The sequence below is a fragment of the Castor canadensis genome, chromosome 5 (genome assembly GCF_047511655.1).
Source record: "Castor canadensis chromosome 5, mCasCan1.hap1v2, whole genome shotgun sequence".
Lineage (NCBI taxonomy): Eukaryota > Metazoa > Chordata > Mammalia > Rodentia > Castoridae > Castor > Castor canadensis.
The window spans coordinates 160,469,972-160,488,006 of NC_133390.1; the positions used below are offsets into that span (position 1 = coordinate 160,469,972).

The 18,035-nt window shown below is 37.3% G+C and overlaps 1 protein-coding gene across 1 annotated transcript in view; it reads right to left on the reverse strand.

Annotated features, from left to right (window-relative positions):
• Samhd1 (SAM and HD domain containing deoxynucleoside triphosphate triphosphohydrolase 1) overlaps positions 1–18,035 on the reverse strand; it is a 46,836-nt gene that overhangs the window by 17,891 nt on the left and 10,910 nt on the right. The window contains exons 4-10 of the mRNA XM_020175261.2: positions 14,723–14,883; positions 11,318–11,433; positions 9,685–9,755; positions 4,218–4,373; positions 2,756–2,856; positions 2,531–2,639; positions 1,225–1,316 (exon numbers count right to left, since the gene is read on the reverse strand). Coding sequence (XP_020030850.1) covers positions 1,225–1,316; positions 2,531–2,639; positions 2,756–2,856; positions 4,218–4,373; positions 9,685–9,755; positions 11,318–11,433; positions 14,723–14,883 — 806 coding nt within the window. The remainder of the gene's footprint in view (positions 1–1,224; positions 1,317–2,530; positions 2,640–2,755; positions 2,857–4,217; positions 4,374–9,684; positions 9,756–11,317; positions 11,434–14,722; positions 14,884–18,035) is intronic.

Consider the following 18,035-nt stretch of genomic DNA (forward strand, 5'->3'; position numbering starts at 1 on the left):
TAGCTCCAGGTGCGATGGCATGGTTTCAGATACATTATCTTATTTATTTTTTCCAACAATAAGGTAACTGTAGGCAGCTCCAATTTTACAAATGATGAAATAATACAATTTTCCTTTAAGCAAGCAGTGCTAGGCTTTGAACTTAGACCTCTTTGACTCCTGATTTAAAAACAAATTTACCAAGATATCAATCATACTAAGATGATACATTCTAATTAATCTGTTCATGATAAAGGATATATTAAAAAAAACAGATGAAAGTAAATTTCCTCCACAACACAAATATAAAATTGAACACAAAAGGTTAATAATAAAATTAAAGCCATTTTAGAGACATTTAATTGAATTAACTGACTCAATTTTTTTTTTTTTTTAATGGTGGTGCTAGGGGTTGAATTCAGGGCCTCATGTTTGCTAGGCAGTGCTCTACAACTTGAACCAGTCTCCTCACTCTTTTTTTTTTTTTTTTTGCATTAGTTATTTTGAGATAGGGTTTCACTTTACACCCAGAATGGCTTGGACTGTGATCCTCCAATCTGAGCTTCTTTGCCTAGCTGTGATGACAGGCACACACCACTATACTCAGCCATTGGTTGAGATGGGTCTCTCATGAACTTTTTGCCCTGGTTGGCCTCAAACTACAATCCTACTGATCCCTACCTCCCAAGTAGTTTGAATTACAGGCTTGAGCCATGATACATAGTTTCACTCTCATTTTTTGATTGGAGTCAAAACTCATCATGGACTCTCTCAGACTGCTGTACTTTTTTACTATACTTTGGAGTAGGGAAAAAGAAGTGGCATTCCTATTGGTTTTACAATTTGCTACTATTTTTTGACAAATATTTGACAGGATAAGGACAGTCAATCTTAACTCTCAAGATCAATTTTTGTTATTAATTTCAAAATGTCTGTGGTTCAAGTCCTACCTCTCACTACCTTTGTACTTAAGTAAACTACCTGTGCAGAGGTCCTGGGCCACTTAAGCTTTGCCTTTTTATGTCTAGCCTAATCTGGCTTCTCTTTCCTCATTTACCCTATTCCTTACCCATTTCCTTCCTCTTCCTCCAACTAAGATGCTAGATTTTTGTTTGTTTAAGGTACCACTGTAGATTACTCATTTAAAATTTACTTGAATTTATCTAGAAATCTCCATTTGGGCCAAATGTGATAATCTGGCCAGCACTGCAGAAACGCTCGCGGGGAAGCAATGGAACTTCTTACATCGTGTCGATGATGTTGCCAACCTTGTGCTGATAGGCTCTGCGGTGCAGACAGTTGCGAGTGTGGAACATGTCATACAGGTTTCCAACCTCCTGCAGGAAAAGGAAACAGGTATAACGCACCGTCAGACTGTCTTAACCTTGTTAGGAGACAAGCATATAAGACAGAAAAAAGAATGACAGCAGACAAGAGGGCTATAGGAAGGGGTTATTTTATTAAAATCCCTGAGGCCACAAAAAAATGGGGTAAAGCTATTTATTGGCATGCAACTTTCATTCTTAGTAAAATCTACTGCATGTTCTAACTTTGGGATAGGTTTTGCTTTTTTAGGTTTATGTGTGGGGAGGGGTGCTAGGGATTGAACCCAGGGGCTCACACATGCTAAGCACATACTCTACCACTGCGCTATCTCCAGTTCACAGGTTGTTTTAGGCATCTCAAGTATATCTTTTAAACTTCTCAATAACTCTACGAAGTAGGTATTGTTATTCTTATGTCTTCATTATTGACAGACTTTCTACAGTATAATACTATGCTGTTCTTGAGTTACATGACTCATCTAGCAAGAACCCAATGGGGGTGAAACTCCAGCTGTCGGTTGTTAATTGTATCTGTTCTCTGTGCCTCAGTTTGCTCACATGTTAAATGGTGCTATTGTCTGTCCCCACCAAAACTCATGTTAAAATAAAATCACCAAAGTAACATTAATGAAAGATGGTGGGACCTTTAAGACGTATCAGGTTATGGGGCTCTACCCTCATGAAGGGTGACACCCTCATGAGTGTAGTTCCTGTAAGAATGAATAAGTTAACATGACAACAGGTTGTTACAAAGCTAGCCTGGCACTTCTCTTCCTTCTCTTTAGCATGTACCTATTGTTTGTCTGGTTTTCCACTATGCATGGAGCAGCACGTGATTCTTACCGGAAGCTGAGTAGATACTAGTGCCAAGCTCTTGGGCCTCCAGAATTGTAAGCTGAATAAACCTCTGACTTTATAAATTACCCAGGCTCAGGTATTTTGATATAGCAAAAGAAAACAGACTTAAGACAAATGGAATAATTAGTTTCTAACTCATAGGATTGTAAGGATTGAAGCACATAAAACAGTGCCCAGCACAAGACATAATAGATGTTGAATTAAATTTTACTGTAACTATTTAACAATGCAGTAGAAGTGAAAAGAGCCTTAAGAAACTTGACAAATGCTAAGCATTATGAAAAGAGATCAACAATTTACCACTTTTTCCAACTGCAGTAGTTCAGACCAGGAATTATACTCCTCTAGTTTCCTCTCATGTAGCTTACCTTTTCTCTAGTGCAAATATGTTTCCTATTTCCCACTTCACAGACACGGGCAAACTTAATAAAACGCTTGTAGTCAAAATTATTTTGGATTCCAAGATGATGGCAGTCCCTAGAAAATCCCACAGCAGAGAGATGGAATTTTTCAACAAGGAAACTGAACCTGAATACTAACACTAAGCTTATACAAAGACTTGGACCAAGTTTTCTGAGGTGTTCTGTGCATACCTGGCAAAATAATCCCATTTATCCACATCAATGCCATTTCTTTTATTAGCCACTATCTCATAAAGGAAGCTCTTCTCTTTAGGACGTCCTTTATATGGCCACTGGAAGACAAGAAAACCCATCAAAAGTTTGAGGATAAACACTAAATCCATTTCAAGCAAAACAATTTACATTAATCTGCAAATTATGAACAGATACTTAATTGGGAATAAGAAATAAATTAGAACATTTTACTTTTTCTTTTTCCACTTGATTCTTATACAGTAGAAAGGAAGAAGAAATGCCAACATATATGATAACCTATTAACATTAAACCTTCCAGCTGGGGATGTAGCTGGTACAGTGTATGCTTAGTATGTGCAAGGACCTGGGTTCAATCCCCATTACCACAATAACACATAAATAAATAAATAGTACATAAATAAAATGCAAACTCTTCAAGTGCCATTGAAAGAATCCTAACAATATTACATTTCCCACAATCAACAACTTTGTTGTTTCTTGGCTTAAAAGCTTTTGAAAATACAGTATTTAATTATGAACTGGTAAAAATGCTTGTTAAATGATAACACTTGAATAAATGCTATAAAATAATACTGTCTTTCACTGGGGATAGTGATGTACACCTGTAATCCCAGCACTTGGGAGGCTGAAGCAGGAGGATGGCAAGTTAGAGGCCAGTGTGGACTACATAGTGTGTTCCTGGCCAACCAGGGTACAGAGCAAGACTCTGCCTCAAAAACAAACAAAACAAGAAAAAACAAACAAAAGAATCACTAGTATCTTTAAAAGTAGCTACATATTCAGTCTAAATAACATCACTATTCATAGCATTTTTGGAACTTGATTTCTTTTTTCAGTTAGGGTATTTACTGCAAAATCCACCTCTTTATTTTATATCTTACAACCAGATTAATATGCATTTAAGGGGAAAAAACCCTAAAAATCTCAGAGGAAATTATTTTTCAATTTCTTTTTTATTCTTTTTTGGTGGTACTGGGGTTTGAACTTAGGGCTTTGCCCTGGCAAAGCCGGCACTTTACTGACTGAGCCACACCTCCAATCCATTTTGATCTGGTTATTTTGGAGATGCAGTCTCACAAACTATTTGCCCAGGCTAGCCTTGAATCTTGATCCATCTGATCTCAGCCTCCCAAGTAGCCAGAATTACAGAAAACAAAACCAAACAAAAGATGGTTACTTTTATGTATGGATCCTTCTGCCTCTGCCTCCCAAGTGCTGGGCTTATAGATGTGCACCAACATTTGGGGAGGTAATGTCTAGAGAACTGGTTAAGACATGGGGAAAGTATTTAAAAAAATTTTTTTTTGCATTAGAAGGTAGAAATACACAACTTTTATTTTGTCAGTTAGCCCTTACAAAATAGACAAATGTGTAGCTATAAGGACTAGATGAAATGAAAAGCACTAGTCAGTTCAAATTTGAATGAAAGCAAACTTACCGAAGAGTCTTTGGTTGGTGAATCAAGTGGTCCTGTAATTTGTTCCTTGATAAAGCAAATGTCTTCCTCGGGGACAAGACCATAGTGCTCCATGACATCCTTGAGTCCATTAGAATTAACGAGATGCTCAAACATGTGGACTGAGCCCTGTTCGTGCTAGGAGAAGTCAGGACAATATGGCCTGTTACAGACTCTAGCCCATCAGGACCCTGCATGCAACTTATTTTTGATTCTAGGTAATTCAGAGATAGGGTTTTGCTGAATGTTAATTACCTAGTTTCCAACTGTAGTTTGACAGTTTTTAAAACCTGTCAAATTTTGTTGATATTTTCCCAGTCTACCACATTTTTACAAACCATGCTCATTATTTCATAAATAAATACATAAAATAAATTTTATAGGATATAATCATTTATGGTACCCAGAAGAATATTACTAGGTCATACAGGTAAGATTCCACTTAAACAAATATCACTTTAAAATCTAGTTCTGTTTTTTTCCTTCAGTGTTGGAACATGCAGTTAAAAGCTCTGCCTGCACTGCCATCTAGTGGTGACAGGGGTAACCACAATCTTCCCAATAGAGCCAAGTACCTTCCTCAGAGCTCTGAAGTCCAGATTGGGGTTGAAGCTTCCAATGGGCCCGTTTGCTCAGGCCTCTGATCACTCACTCATTTGTAATCACTGTATAGGTCAAACACCCTCTGGAGACACCTGCTCTGTCCCAGGTCTTAACAAAACTGACTCAAGAAGAAAAACAAAACCTGAAAGATCCTAGAACTAGGACACTGAATCAAAATACATATTAATTACAAAGAGGAAAAATGGTATCTTTACAGTACAGAAATTTGACAGATGCTGGCTTAATCAAGTGATCAAAGTTAATATTACCAGTAATGGCTTAATAAATTTTATGTGCCTCTGATGCAATACATTAAGAAGGACGACACATCAGCTGGGCACTGGTGGCTCATGCCTGTAATCCTAGCAACTCAGGAGGCAGAGATACAGGAGGATTGTGGTTTGAAGCCAGCCCAGGCAAATAGTTTGTGAGACCCTATCTTGAAAACACCCATCACAAAAAAAAAAAAAAAAAAGAAAGAAAAGGGGCTGGTGGAGTGGCTCAATGTGTAGGCCTTGAGTTCAAGACCCAGTACCACAAAAAAAAAAAAAAAAAAAAAAAAAAAGGACACATCAAGACTGGGTGTGGTGGCACATAACTGTAATCCTAGCTTACTGGGGAAGCAGAGATAGGGAGGACTGCTGCTCAAGGCCATCCTGGGCAAAAAGTTACTGAGACCCCCATCTCAACAAACAAGCTGGGTGTGGTGGTAACTGCAGCTATGCGGGAGGCCATAGGTAGGTGGATTAAAATCTCAGATGCAAAAAGCACAAGACCCTATCTGAAAAATAACTAAAGCCAGAAGGGCTAGAGGCATGGCTCAACTGGTAGAGAGCTTGCCTATCAAACACAAGGCCCTGAGTTCAAACCTCAGTACTGTCAAAAAAAAAGTATGTTAAAATAAACACAGCAAAACATTAACATGTGGCAAAACTGGGTTTATGAGAATTATTTTCTGTGATAATAATTCAGTTTTTCTATGTGAAAATAGAATGCTTATAAAACCGAATTAATAGTTGAAAAAGTATTATCCTTAAAACTAACAATAAAATAAAATTATCTAATATTCTCTTCTACTTGACATTTTACTGGAAGTCCAAAAAGTATGGAAAAGCAATAAGTAAATACATGTCACGAGTATTCGAAAAGAAGAAAAACACTTTAATACTAGTATATGCAGATATTGACCTACAGTGAAAACTGAAAAGAATCTACAGAGGATTGTGAGTTTGAGGCCAGCCTAGGCTATATAGCAAGACTCTGTTCTGAAAGAACAAAACAACAACAAAAATAAATAAATAAATAAAAAATTGACAAAGTTTTTAAAATAAATAAGGGCTTAGTGAAATAGTAGTTTCAAATACATAAGTCAATGGCTTATAAATGTTTTAGTACCAAAAAATTTAAGTTTCATAAAAGTAGCATAGTTAATGAAAAACCAAAATAAATTATAAGAAACTTAGGAGTAAATACAACAAAGGATATATATAAGACTTTCTAGGAGAAAATTGCAAATTTCATAATGGGAAAGCAAAGGGCCAAAGACACTATTGTGTGAAATGGTGTGAACAGTTGTACTTCTAAGTACAGAGATTTATTACAGAATAATAACAGTTAAGAAAGTGTGGAATGGTATAGAATCTAGAAAGATTCATCATATATGGGAAGTTTAAAAATGCTGGAGTTGCTTTCTTCAACAAAATTAGAGATAAGGGCAAAATAGTTTCTGTCAGGTATCGAGGAGGTGGCGGGGAGAGGGAGGGGACAGGGTGGATGGTAAGAGAGGGGGTGGAGGCAGGGGGGAGAAATGACCCAAGCATTGTATGCACATATGAATAATAAAAAAATAAAAAATAAAAAATACTGGAGTTGTACAATAGGTCAGTGGTACAATAGAAAGGATGAACTATTCAATAAAAAATTATCCCTGCTGGGCTGGAGCTGTAACTCAGTGGTAGAATGGTTGCCTAGCATGTGTAAGGCCCTGGGTTCAATCCCCAGCACTGCTAAAAAAACCAAAACCCAAACCAAAAAAAAAACCCAACCATTTAATTACCCATATTAAAAAAAGGAGAAGAGAGAAATTAGATTTCTACTATTTACATACACAAAAATTAATTAATTCCAGTTGGGTGCCAGTGGTTCATGCCTGTAATCCTAGCTACTTGGGAGGCAGAGATCAGGAGGATTAAGGAACAAGGCCAGTCCAAGCAAAAATTGAGACCCTATCTTAAAAATGCCCAACGCAAAAAAGGCGGAGTGGCTCAAGTGGTAGAGTACCTTCCTAGCAATCATGAGCCCCTAAGTTAAAAAACCTCAGGATGCCAAAATAATAGTAATAATAATAATAATAATTCCACATGAGCTAAGGTCTTAAATGTGAAAGGGAAAAATTTTTTTTTAAGGTTGGAGATGTAGCTCAATGGTAGAGCAGTTGCCTAGCACACACAAGGCCCTGCGTTCAATCCCCAGCAATACAAAAAAGAAAAGAAAAAAAGACTTGATAACAGCCAAGTAGATTCTATTAGATCAACCCTTTTGGAGAAAACAATTATATCTGGAGAAATAGAAGGTAATGAACAACAGCCAAAAGCAAACAGCTGTTAGAGGAAAGTCAACACTTGGATGAGAAAGACTCCATGCAATATTCCAGTTTTATGGCTCTTAACCTGAGGGCGGACCCCAAAGCAATAAAACAGGTGAAAGACTGTCCATTTTACTGGCCTGAAGAATCAGAATACTTACTTCTTCAAAATTAAAAACTTGTTTTTCAAAGTCATTAAAAAATGAATTTGCAAGCCCAATCTAGGGGAAAATTCACAATGCATATATCTTACTATATCTCTATCTATAAATTTCTACAATAATAAATGGGCAAAAAAAAAATCAAAAGAAAAAATTCCTTTTTTTTCTTTTTTTGTGGTGCTGGGGATCGAACCTAGAGCCTCACCTGCTAGGCAAGCAATCTACCAGCGAGCCACACCCCCAGAACCCTAACCAATTTTTTCAAATTGGTAAAACATTAGAAGAATTCCTCACATATACATATAAAAGATATATCAACAACAAGTTCAATACAAACTACAGGACATGGAATACAAACTGAACCCCTGAGGTACCACTGACATTCAGAGGGCTACTCTAAAAGATAAAATGTCAGGGCTGGGGTAGAGCTCAGTGGCAGAGTGCTTGCTTTAACACACAAGGCCCTGGATTTGGTCCCCAGCACCATACATACATAAAATAAGTTAATTAATAAATTAAACATAAGACGAAATGTTGGCAAGACTGTGTAGTAGTTTCTTATAAACTTAGACATGCATTCTAGTCCCAGGTATTTTTACCTAAGAGACATGAAAAAAAAATTTTCACAAAATTCTTGTACAATAACACACATAGCAACTTTATATATATAATAGCCAAACATGGCAAATAAACCAAATTCCAACAAAAGGAAAAAGGACAAAGTGTGACTTATTCATTATGTGGAATGCTACCTCACCAAAAGAGATCAGCTTCTGATGCTGATAGCATGGACAAATCTCAAAGCCAACATGTTGAGTAGTAAGATACAAAAGAGTCCCTACTCTCTGATTCTATCAGGTCTAAGAACAGACAAAACTAACCTCTGCCTATGAAAATCAGAAGGTGATGGTGGATGAGGAGTGAGAATTGACTAAAAAGAGGCAGAGGGAAAGTGTGGAGGTGTAGCTAAGTAGCAGAGCACATCTCAGCATCACACAAAAATGGGTGGGAGGGAATTTTCCAAAAAAAATGAAAATGTTCTATATCCTAACTGAATGTCATGGTACATTTGTCAAAATTCACTTTAGAACTGTACAATATATTATATCTGAATTATATTTCAAAAAAAGGGGAAGGAGGAGAGAAAAAATAGAGGTTGACATGTAAGAAGCTTTCAATATATATTACTCTCCTTTTCTTCTCCAGGTTCCAGATATACCGTGTGGTAGAAACTGGGAGGCCAGCGCTGAGGATGTGGTTCAGTGGTATAGCACTTACCTAACGTGCACAAGACCCTGGGTTCAATCCCTAGCACAGTTTAAAAAAAGAAAAAAGAGTGAGCCGGGTGCCAGTGGTTCATGCCTGTAATCCTACTCAGGAGGCAGAGATCAGGAGGATCACGGTTCGAAGCTAGCCTGGACTGATAATTCATGAGACCCTATCTCGAAAAACCCTTCACAAAAATAGGGATGGTGGAGTAGCTCAAGGTGAAGGCCCTGAGTTCAAGCCCCAGTACTGGAAAAAAAAAAAAAAAAAGAAAGGAAATGGAAGGCTAACCTAACTTTACTTCTAAAAAACTGATTAAAAAAATATAGGTTAGCCACCTGCAAATGCCTAATTATAATATGGTTCACTTAATATGCAGGATGACACTTGGCTGCTATCAGCTATTTCATGGTCATACCAAATGAACAAAAACTGGAGATGGCCATTAATTGTTTTATTTTACAGTAGTGTGACTGAGTAGAAAGAATATTAAATTGACAAGGAGGAAAGCTGGTTTTCTAGTACTGGCTCCGTCATTTAATAGCTTTGTTTTGGCACATCAATATACTTCTGAAAGATTCAAGTTCCTTTACTTATAAAAAGAGAGATAATGAATTTCTTCTTTATAGACTACTGTCAAACAAGTGAAACACATATACATGTATACATGCACAATAACTATATGTATATACACATATACATATACAGCAATGAAAGCACCCTGAGAACCGTAATGAGAAAGTTCCACAGCAGGGAACTAAACAGATATTTTAACTGAATCACCTACTTAAATGGTGATTTCTTCCTACTGACTATGGAATGTATAAATACATACCGTCCACTTCACTTCTGGGCGAGCAAGTGGGATAAATCTTCCATCAAACATATGAGAAAATGGCCCATGACCTTAAAAACAAGAGCAGCCTTAGAACAAGAAAAATGTTTGTAAACTGTTAAAAAACTGAATTGTTTTAAAATGTTTTTAATTTAAACTAATAATCTATAAATAAATCACAAAATGGAACTAATTTGTTCTTCCTATTTTCTAAAACAATAAAATAAGAGGCAAAATCATATAGGAAACCTCCTTAGGGAAGTCTTCAGTCACCAGAGCTTACATAAATTTGATGAAAGGACAGTTTTGTGTTAACTAAAAGGAATGCTATGGGTTTTTTTCACAATAAAAATCAAAATTTATTTATTTAGACCTGGGGGTGTAGCTTAGTGGTAGAGCCAGCACTTTGGATATACGACACCCTGGGTTTGATCCCTTCTCATACACACAAAAATAAATTAATAAAAAAAATAATCACCTAAGAAGTGGTATTGGTCCTACCAAAATGTCTGGGGAACAAAGAGGTAGCCTGCACTATTCTTTAAGTATCTAGCTATTGAAACACTCTTCTGTGATTAATAAAGAGGTCAGAGACAGTCCCTTTCTCTTTGTCAAAGGAAAAGGACAATATTATTATCCTTGAATTTTATTTATTTATTTATTTACTTACTTACTTTGTGGGGGAGCAGTATTGAGGCTTGAACTCAGGATCTTGTGCTTATTAAGCAGAAACTCTACCACTTGAGCCATGCTCCCAGCCGTTTTTTGTGATGGGTTTTTTTGAGAAATGGTTTTGGTTTTTTTTGAGAAAGGGTTTGGCCAGATGTGGAGCTCAATCTTCTTACCTATACCTTCCACATAGCTGGGGTTACAGATGCACAGCACCACACCCAGCTTATTTGTTGACATGGGGTCTCACTATTTTTTGGGGGGAGTGGGGCGCTGGGTTGGTCTTGAACTATAATCCTACTGATTTCTGCCTCCCAAGTAGCTGTGAGCTACCTCAGCTGACTCTTCTACTTGAATTTGAATTTAAATGGCCCAAGACTTCATGTGGATCAGGGAAGAAAAAGAATTCTCTAAATCTGTTCTAGGTATGAGAAGAAAGGATTTGACCAAGGAAGTAAAAGAAAAATGGCAATGTTGGTTGATGAGAAGGGTGTGGCTCTGGTAAAGCTCTGATCTAAGAAGTGTGAGGCCCTGAATTAGATCCTCAGCACTGCAAAATCAAATAGAAAAATCAAATCCACATCTCCTAAATACAGTAGTAAGAAAAACTCACTATCAAAGCCCTTTCAGGGATAGAGGCATGGCTCAAGCTGTAGAGCACCTGTCTACCAAAGGCAAACCCTTAGTTCAAACCCCAGTACTGCCAAAAAAGAAAGCCCTTTCATATAACTTATAGCAAAGTTTAACATGAGAAATTCACTGAAATACTAGAAGAAAGTAAAAAGCAATGTTCTGTGTTTATGAATCATTATAGGAAGAAGCACTGTCACATTTTATATTAATGTCATTAACAAATTAAAACACAACTTAGATGTTTCTTTCGTTAGTCTGAGTTTTAAATCTCAAAGTGAAGTGACATATGTTACGATTTCACATAACAATTGTGGCTCTTTGTGCAGCTTACCGAGATCATGGCAAAGCCCCGCTATCTGAACACAGAGCATATCTCGCTCGCTTATCTGCAGCTCTGGTTGCTTTTCACACAGTGCACGAACTAGACATCCTGCTAGATAACCTACCCTGTAGGGCACAAAACCAAAAAGTCACTCTTCAGTTTGAAAGATAAGTGACACCTCTGCAACTTAAGGACTTTAAAGTTCTTTGAGTTGACTTTGTTATGCTTACAGCATATTGAAGATAAAGTGAAGATAAAATCAATAGATTTCTCAAACTATCTTAGTGCAAACTTACAGAGCAGTCTATTTTAGAACATGTTACAAACAGAATCCCACAAGCAGGACCTCTGCCTCAACAGCACTAATTACTAGGAAAATGCAAACCAAATAAAAACGAAGGAGAACAGCCCATGGTATAACTCAGAGGTAGAGTGCTGGCCTCACATGTGTGAGGCCCTGGGTTTAATCTGCAGCACAAAACACAGAATGGATACTATCTTATACCTGTTAAGATACAAAAAGAGAAAAATAACAAGTGTAGGCCAGGCTATGGAGAAATGGGAATGCCTGTGCATTGTTAATAGGAATCATGATGTGATAGATGCTATGGAAAACAGTGACTATTGGTTCCACAAAAAAATAGAAAATAGCTGGTTGCTGTGGCTAAAATCTGTAATCCCAGCTATTTGGGAGGCTGAGATGGGGAGGATCAAGGTTTGCCAACCCAGGCACATAGTTTGAGAGACCCTATCTCCAAAATAACAGAGCAAAATGGACTGGAGGTGTGAGTCAAGTGGTAGAGCATCTGCCTTGCAAGCGTGAAGCCCTGAGTCCAAACTCCAGTCCCACCAAAAAAAGGAAAAGAAAAATAGAGGGCTCAGTGGCAGAGTGTGTGCTTGGCATGCACAAGGCTCTGAGTTCAATTCCTTCCACCAAAACAGAACAAAACAAAAAAGAATTATTATATGATCCAGCAATTCCACTTCTAGTATATAACCAAAAGAATTAAAACCAGAGTTTTTTGTTTGTTTGTGGGGGTGGTACTGGGATTTAAACCAGGGTCCTGTGCTTGCTAGGCAAGCACTCTACCACTTGAACCATACCTCCAGCCCTTTTTGCTTTAGTTATTTTTTCAGATAGGGTCTTATGTTTTTTGCTTGGGCTGGTCCTGGACTGAAACCCCTCCTAGTTATTCATCCCTTGTGGCTGGAATTACAAGGTATACACCACAATGCCTGAGTTTATTTGTTGAGATGGGGGAATTTCGCTAACTTTTTGCCCATGCTGGCCTTGAACCAAGATCTTCCTGCTATCTACCTCCCAAGGAACTGGGATTATAGACGTGAGCCACTGCACCTGTGCAAAACTAGGGTCTTGAAGAGATGTTTGCTGAAGCATGTTCACAGCAGTACTATCTTCACAATAATTAAGAGGTAGAAGCAACCCAAGTGTCCATCAAAGAATGAATGGAGTAACTGGGCATGGTGTTGGAGGCAAGAGGATCATGAGTCCAAGGCCAGTTGGGTTACAGTATGTTCAAAGCCAAGCGGCACTACAGAGCAAATTTAAAGAGTCTGGGCTACATAGCAAGTTCATTTACAGTCTAGGCTGCATAGCGAGACTCTGTATGAAAAAAATAACCAAAACACACACACACACACACACACACAAAGAATGAATGGGATAAATGAAATGTAATATTGTTCACCCTTAAAAAAGAAAATTCTGACACAAACTATGACATGGATAAACTTCAAGGATATTATGCTAAGTGAAGTAAGGTAGTCACAAAAAGACACAATATTAAGATGAGGTACCTAGAATAGTTAAACTCCTACAGAAAGAATGGTGGTTGCTAGGGGTTGGAAGAAGGGGGAACTAGGGAGCTGTTGTTTAGTTTGTATACAGTTTCAGTTTTGGAAGATGAAAAGAGTTCTGGCAACTGACTGCACAACAACATAAATGTACTCAACCCTACTATACACTTAAAAATGGGAAATTTTATTTTCTGTGTAGTTTACAACAATCTAAAAAAACAACAAAAACCTCTGCCTTTATAATGTTTACAACACAGACTTAAGAAAAAGTGCTTAACAGGGCACAGGGATGTTACTCAGTGGTACAGCACTTGCCTAACATGTACGAGTTTGATCCCCGGCACTGAAAAAAAAAGTGCTTAACAACTGTCAAATGTACTTTTAACACTTCCCTCTGAAAGTGACTCCTGAAGGAATATACTCTTTCCTCTCTAACTCTGAGCTCCAGATGGGTGGAGACAACTGCTACCTTGTCTAGTAAGGAGGGTCTAGTACGTGTTCAACAAATAATTGCTGTGACTTGTGGGTATAGATACTTGAGTTTTAGCTAATTAAAAATTTTATATACAGCTGGGCATTGTGGCACTCATCTATAATCCAGGAGGCTGAAGCAGAATCATGAGTTCAAGGCCAGCCTGGGTTACATATGGAGGCTCTGTCTAAAGAAAAGGGAGGAAAGGAGGGAGGAAGGGAGGGAAAGAAATTAAGAAAGGGAAAAAGAAAAGCCATATAACAAACAAAAACACACACAGTAATAAATACACTGAGTACTTCATGAAAATCTGGAAAACTGTCCAGTGCTTCTCTGCTCACGTTTCTTGGTTCTATGTTTTATAATTGGGAAAGCAGACCAAAGCCTCAACGTCACTGTCATAACAGAGGCTCCACTTTCTCTAAGCTTATGAATGCTTTTCTAACTTACATATTCCCTGATAGAGAAGAAAATTATATAGTTGTGAAGAGTGAATCTGTATAAGACTACACAGGAGTCAGGCATGGTGGTGCACACCTATAAACCTAGCACTTGGAAAACAATGAATCAGAGTTGGAGGCCAGCATGGAATACATAAGGACACCTGTCTCTAAAGAAAAGAAATAAGGGCTGGGGGTGTGGCTCAAATGGTAGAGCACCTGCCTGGAAAGTGCAAGGCCCTCAATTCAAACTCCAGTACCAGCAAGAAGAGAAATGAGCAGAAAAGACTAAATAGGGACTACAGGAAAATTAAATAAAGGAAGGAAGGTTTGCAGAGTTAGTTAGATACATCAGTAATCAAACTTATTAGCTTATAAATAATATTTAAAGACAAATATTTAATCCAACTGACCCGTCAATAGATATTTTCATTACCTTTTTTTTGAACTACATGCCCAGACATTACCTTTTCAGGAAGGATGTGAGGTGGTTTAAAACATACACAAAATAAACAAAATATAGTAAGGTAAATAAAAAGCCACAATTTTCTTATTAATAAAGGATATTATAATAGTAATTACCGTAAAACTGTTTATTCTCCAATAAATAAAATGAGACATCTATTTGATGAGACAGAGGAGGTAATTAAAAACTGAAAATTCCCAGGTCCCTTCCCTTCTTACCCTAGGCTATGTTCAAATCGATTGTGTGAAGCTCCTGGAAAAACATAATAACCGCCTCCCAGCTGTTTAATATACCGAAGTCGCTGAAACTGAGGTGTATCAATGATTCGGATAAGGAGAGGGTGGAGCTCAATGTGGCCATGGATAGGATCATTAATTACCTGGAAAATTATGCTTAAATTAGTCTCAACAATAATACATAACTCCATCTAAAATATTTGTGTAGCTATTCCTAAGTACTTTACAAAGTCAGAGCTATCTAATTAAGTAAGAATAATATGAAGAAAAATGACAAGATAATAATATCATTACCTTATTTAGGTATCAGATATATCAAGTATATTGGATCTGGGTATATTTTAACAACAGAAAGATAAGGATTTTGATCTTTGCATTATGTACATATTTCATTAGCCATGAATAAATCAGTTTTGTATTCAATTAAATACACTCATTGGGCTGAGGGGAGTAGTTCAGTGGTCGAATGACTCCCTAACACCACAAAAACAAAATAAAACACCAATTAAAAAATGCATAAAGGGCAAACACAACAATGGGATTGGACTTTGAGCACATGATAAAAGCGAGAGCACACAAGGGAGGGGTGAGGATAGGTAAGACACCTAAAAAATTAGCTAGCATTTGTTGCCCTTAACGCAGAGAAACTAAAGCAGATACCTTAAAAGCAACTGAGGCCAATAGGAAAAGGGGACCAGGAACTAGAGAAAAGGTTAGATCAAAAAGAATTAACCTAGAAGGTAACACACATGCACAGGAAATTAATGTGAGTCAACTCCCTGTATAGCTATCCTTATCTCAACCAGCAAAAACCCTTGTTCCTCCCTATTATTGCTTATACTCTCTCTACAACAAAATTAGAAATAAGGGCAAAATAGTTTCTGCTGGATATTGAGGGGGTAGGGGGGAGAGGGAGGGGGCAGAGTGGGTGGTAAGGGAGGGGGTGGGGGGAGAAATGACCCAAGCCTTGTATGCACATATGAATAAAAAAAAAAAAAAAACACATTCATTCAGAGCATGTAAGCCGTATTACTTCTGGCACTGTCTTAAATTTTATTCTAAACATGTCTATACTGTGCCCACTATTAAAATCCTTGGAAAGAAAAGTACACAGAAAGAAGGAAAAAAAGGAAGGAAGGAAGGAAGGGAGGGAGGGAGGAAGAAAGGGAGGGAAGGAGGGAAACAATAAAGAGAAAAAACCTCTCATTATATAAGAAATTACACAGGAAGACAAATTTCTATAGCACTTAAGGGTTACTCAGAAACACTTAGTAAAGACAAATTTCAAATTTCACAATTATTCATTACTCTAAGTTTTAACAGGGTTTTTTTGTTTTGTTTTGTTTTAATTTTGGTAGTACTGGGGTTTTAAACTCAGGGACTTGCACTTGCTAGGCAGGTACTCTACCACTTGAGCCAGGTCCCAACCTCCACCTCCCCTTTTTTTTCTTTACTTGTTTTTTGAATAGTGTCTCACGTTTTTGTCCCAGGGTTGGCCTCAGACTGTGATCCTTCTCTTATCTATGATCTCCTGCATAGCTGGGACTATAGACCATCACATCCAGCTTGTTTGTTGAGATGGGAAGAGGTCTCACTTTTTTTGCTCAGCTGACTTTGAACCCCAATCCTTCTGATCTCCACCCCTGAAGTAGCTTGGATTTCAGATGTGAACAACTGCAACTGGCTTGTTTTTGTTTTATGAGACAGGGACTCTCTATGTAGCTCAGGCTGGCCTCGTGATCCTCCTATCTCAGCCTCACAAATTCTGGGATTACAGGCATAAGCCACCATATCCAGCCTTAAATATGTGCTTTAAGTATGGGTGAAGATTTAATACTTTTCTATGTTTTCTATGAATGTTTAAATAAAGACACAAATTTCTTATCTGTCCACAATAACTGCTTTTGTGTTTGTGTGTGTGTGTGCATGCACACAGGTGTGCACACACTAGAAATTGAACCCCAGGGCGTAACCCAGGCTTTCTACTTCTGAGATGCACTCCAGCTCAATAACTGCCTTTTAAAGAGAAGACTATAGAATAAAGAAGAAATCTGATAAGCTATCTAACCCATGACCTGCAAATTCTTTAAATTGTTTCAACAAGTTCCTTTAAAGAGTATGGAGGAGCTGGGGGTATAACTAAGTAATAGAGCATATGCTCAGCATGTGGAAGACCCTGGGTTTGATCCCTAGCACCAAACAAAGCAGCAACAAAGTATATGGAGTTTGGGGAGGTGAAGAACCCTGTGGGTTTACTACTATATTCTCAGAATCCATCACACACCGTATTGCCTGACACCCACTAGAAACTCAAACATGTCTGAACAACTACTGTTGAGCTGTTATTGCAAAGTAATATATGTTAACATGCTGGACCATTATATTTAAAGTATACCACATCAATACCAGAGAAATATATAAAATATTAATTACAGAAGCTCAGTACTGAAAAGAAACCTATAGGGGTCAGGATTATCTGGACCAACATTTGAACATGGGAATAGGAATGAATTTCCTTTAAAAATAGTTCAGCTCAGGCTGGAGGTATGGCTCAAGCATTAGAGCACCTCCCTAGCAAGTGTGAAGCCTGAGTTCAAACTCCAGTGCTTCCAAAACAAAAAACAAAACAAAAGCCCAACACATTTCACCTTGGCTAGCTTCAGTCAAGTAATGGTGAGAATTTATGACTTTGTGAAACAACATTAACAATTATTAGAAATTTGGTTGATGTTTGGGGAGTATCAATTTTTCATCCTGCTCTATAGAACCACTTTATAATTATTACAAACTATATCAAGTTTGGTCACCTCTAATTATTCACCAAAATGATGTCAAAGCATCTTAGGACTAGAATGAACCATGAATGTTATGATTAAATCCTGCGAATATACTTTTCAGATAAAAATTTCCACAATCTTTACATATTTGAAAATCATGTCTGGGTCTATGATCTCCCCTTACAAAATATCAATGTAACCACCACAAATAAATAAGAACCTATTTATTATTAAAGACTGTCAAAAAAAATTCTATAATCTATTTTAAATCTACTTAAAGCCTAAAAGCCTTCACCAATTTTTCAGATGATAACTATTCTTAATGCATTTATTGCACCCTAAATATGTTAAAAGCAAAATAAATTCAAACCACTTTATAAAAAAGAATTCAGGATAACTGTTCTTAACACATTTATTTCACCCTAAATAAATATTAAATATCTGCCTATTATATTGCTGAAAAGAACTTGTGTCCAGAATATATAAAGGATCCTTAGAAGTCAAATTAGATTACAGCA